Source organism: Stylophora pistillata, chromosome 4 (genome assembly GCF_964205215.1).
Source record: "Stylophora pistillata chromosome 4, jaStyPist1.2, whole genome shotgun sequence".
Classification (NCBI taxonomy): Eukaryota; Metazoa; Cnidaria; class Anthozoa; order Scleractinia; family Pocilloporidae; genus Stylophora; species Stylophora pistillata.
Genome location: NC_142522.1, coordinates 9,580,544 through 9,582,424, shown reverse-complemented (window position 1 = coordinate 9,582,424; position 1,881 = coordinate 9,580,544). Strand labels below are relative to the sequence as shown.

General features: G+C 42.0%; 1 protein-coding gene across 1 annotated transcript; it reads right to left on the bottom strand.

The window, feature by feature from the left end:
* Positions 1–446: 446 nt before the first annotated feature.
* On the bottom strand, positions 447–1,651 carry LOC148732360 (uncharacterized). Its single transcript, XM_088756472.1, has one exon. The coding sequence runs from the start codon at positions 1,584–1,586 to the stop codon at positions 573–575; it is 1,014 nt and encodes a 337-aa protein (XP_088612598.1). The 5' UTR covers positions 1,587–1,651; the 3' UTR covers positions 447–572.
* Positions 1,652–1,881: the final 230 nt, after the last annotated feature.

Sequence of the window (1,881 nt, the reverse complement as noted above, 5' to 3'; positions counted from 1 at the left end):
AATGGCAGTATGGGATAAAAATACAGAAATAGAAACAGATGACAATAAATAGAAGAATACATAAGTTATACACTACTATTAACTGGATTGAACTTTTGACACATCATTGATTATTCGTTCTACGTCAACATAACTATCTTGAACTTGTTTATTTTGAAATAATCTTCTTGTTAGCTTTTTCTTGAAAATATCTATTGGAAGATTCCTTAAGTTTCCTGGGATGCTATTCCAAATTTGACAACCAGTCCTTGAGAATGAGTTTTTATGTTGATTTAGCCTAGAATAGTTTATGTAATAGTTACTGGCAGATGAAGATCGGGTATTATGATTGTGTATTTGGTGGGAAAGAGTGAACAAACCAGAAAGACATCATGCATTAAGAAAGAAGAGAGTTTAACGTAAAGCATACTAATTGGCATGATATTAGCTGATATAAAATAAGGGATAGAAAAAACCAGGAAAGATTTATTACTCGACGTTTCGGGGTCATCGTGACTCCATTATCAAGAGACTAGTTTAAAAACATGCAAATAAGGAAAGGTACAAGAATAGCATAAATTAGACTGAACGGCTTAAACAAACACCTTGGCGCGGATGGAATCCGTTTGCACGTTCAGTGTTGGCTTACGCATGCGAATATACAACATTTCATTAACAAGGCAATCAAATTTGCCGTTACATTTCGTGATGACGTTGAATTGCTCGATCAAGCGTTCAGGCATTTCACTATTGTGCTGGAGGTGGTAGTGTTTGTAGATAGAAGATGATTTCCTTGTGTGCCCTTCTACGCGCTCGTGTAAGTGACCACGAGTATAGCCCACATACCCTGCATCACACAGGTTACATTTAAATTCATAAACGACACATTGTTGGTTAACAATAGGGGGCTTAATTTCGTGTTGCTTAAGCTGTTGATCGAGCTTAGGGCTAACGAACACTGGTTGGACAGTCACGCTTAACTTCGAGCTTAGACTGTTCAGTTGTTGTTTAACATGATTAGCTGACGACTGGTCCTTGAAGGGTAACACTAATCGCACAGTCTCCGATGGTACGTCTGGTGATGGACAGGGTTCTGCAGATGAAATCCTTCTCTCAACGAACCGCTTGATTGTAGTTTCAACCAGTGGCTTTGGGTATTTCAAGTTATGAAAAACCCCTCTAAGGCGGTCACATTCCTCGGAGAAGAAAGACCAGTTAGAAGATAATCGATAAGCGCGATCCACCATGGTGTTAACTAGGCTGCGCTTGTACTTAATGTCAACATGACTCTGGAAATGCAGAAGGAGACCCGTGTTGGTTCTTTTGATGTAGACCTTACTCTCAATCTTTGGTGCACGGTTAAGCAGTTCAGTTCCTAGAAAGGGAAGGGATCCTTCCCGTTCGACTTCCATGGTAAACTGGAGGGAGGGATGGGTAGAGTTAAGGGTGTCTAGAAACTGGCCAGCGGTCACCCTATCAGGCATTACGGTCAGGGTGTCATCGACGTACCTCCGGTAATAGCGCGGAAGTTGACCGTGTCGTTCGAGGTTTTCCTCAATCGAGCACATGAAGACGTTAGCCAGCAACGGTCCAAGGGGAGAACCCATAGCGACTCCATCTGTCTGCTCATATAAAGCACCGTCAAACTGGAAAAGCTGGTTTTTTCGTAGCTGCTCGGAGGAGGTCGATCAGGTCCGCTTGGGAGATGTTCAAGCTGTGCGTCTCGTTGAACCAATCCTGGGCAAAGGCTTTTTCAGCTAAGATCTGTATTGTTTCCTCCAATGGTACATTTGTAAACAATGAGATGACGTCATAGGAAACTAAAATTTCGCCGTTCCTGATCTCGAAGCCTCGTACTTCATCAGCAAAGCGGAATGTGTCTGTCACTGTATATTGGTTGCA

Bases quoted from the DNA above. Each gene is read 5' to 3' on its own strand.
- LOC148732360 (XM_088756472.1), bottom strand. From the start codon at position 1,586: ATGGGTTCTCCCCTTGGACCGTTGCTGGCTAACGTCTTCATGTGCTCG.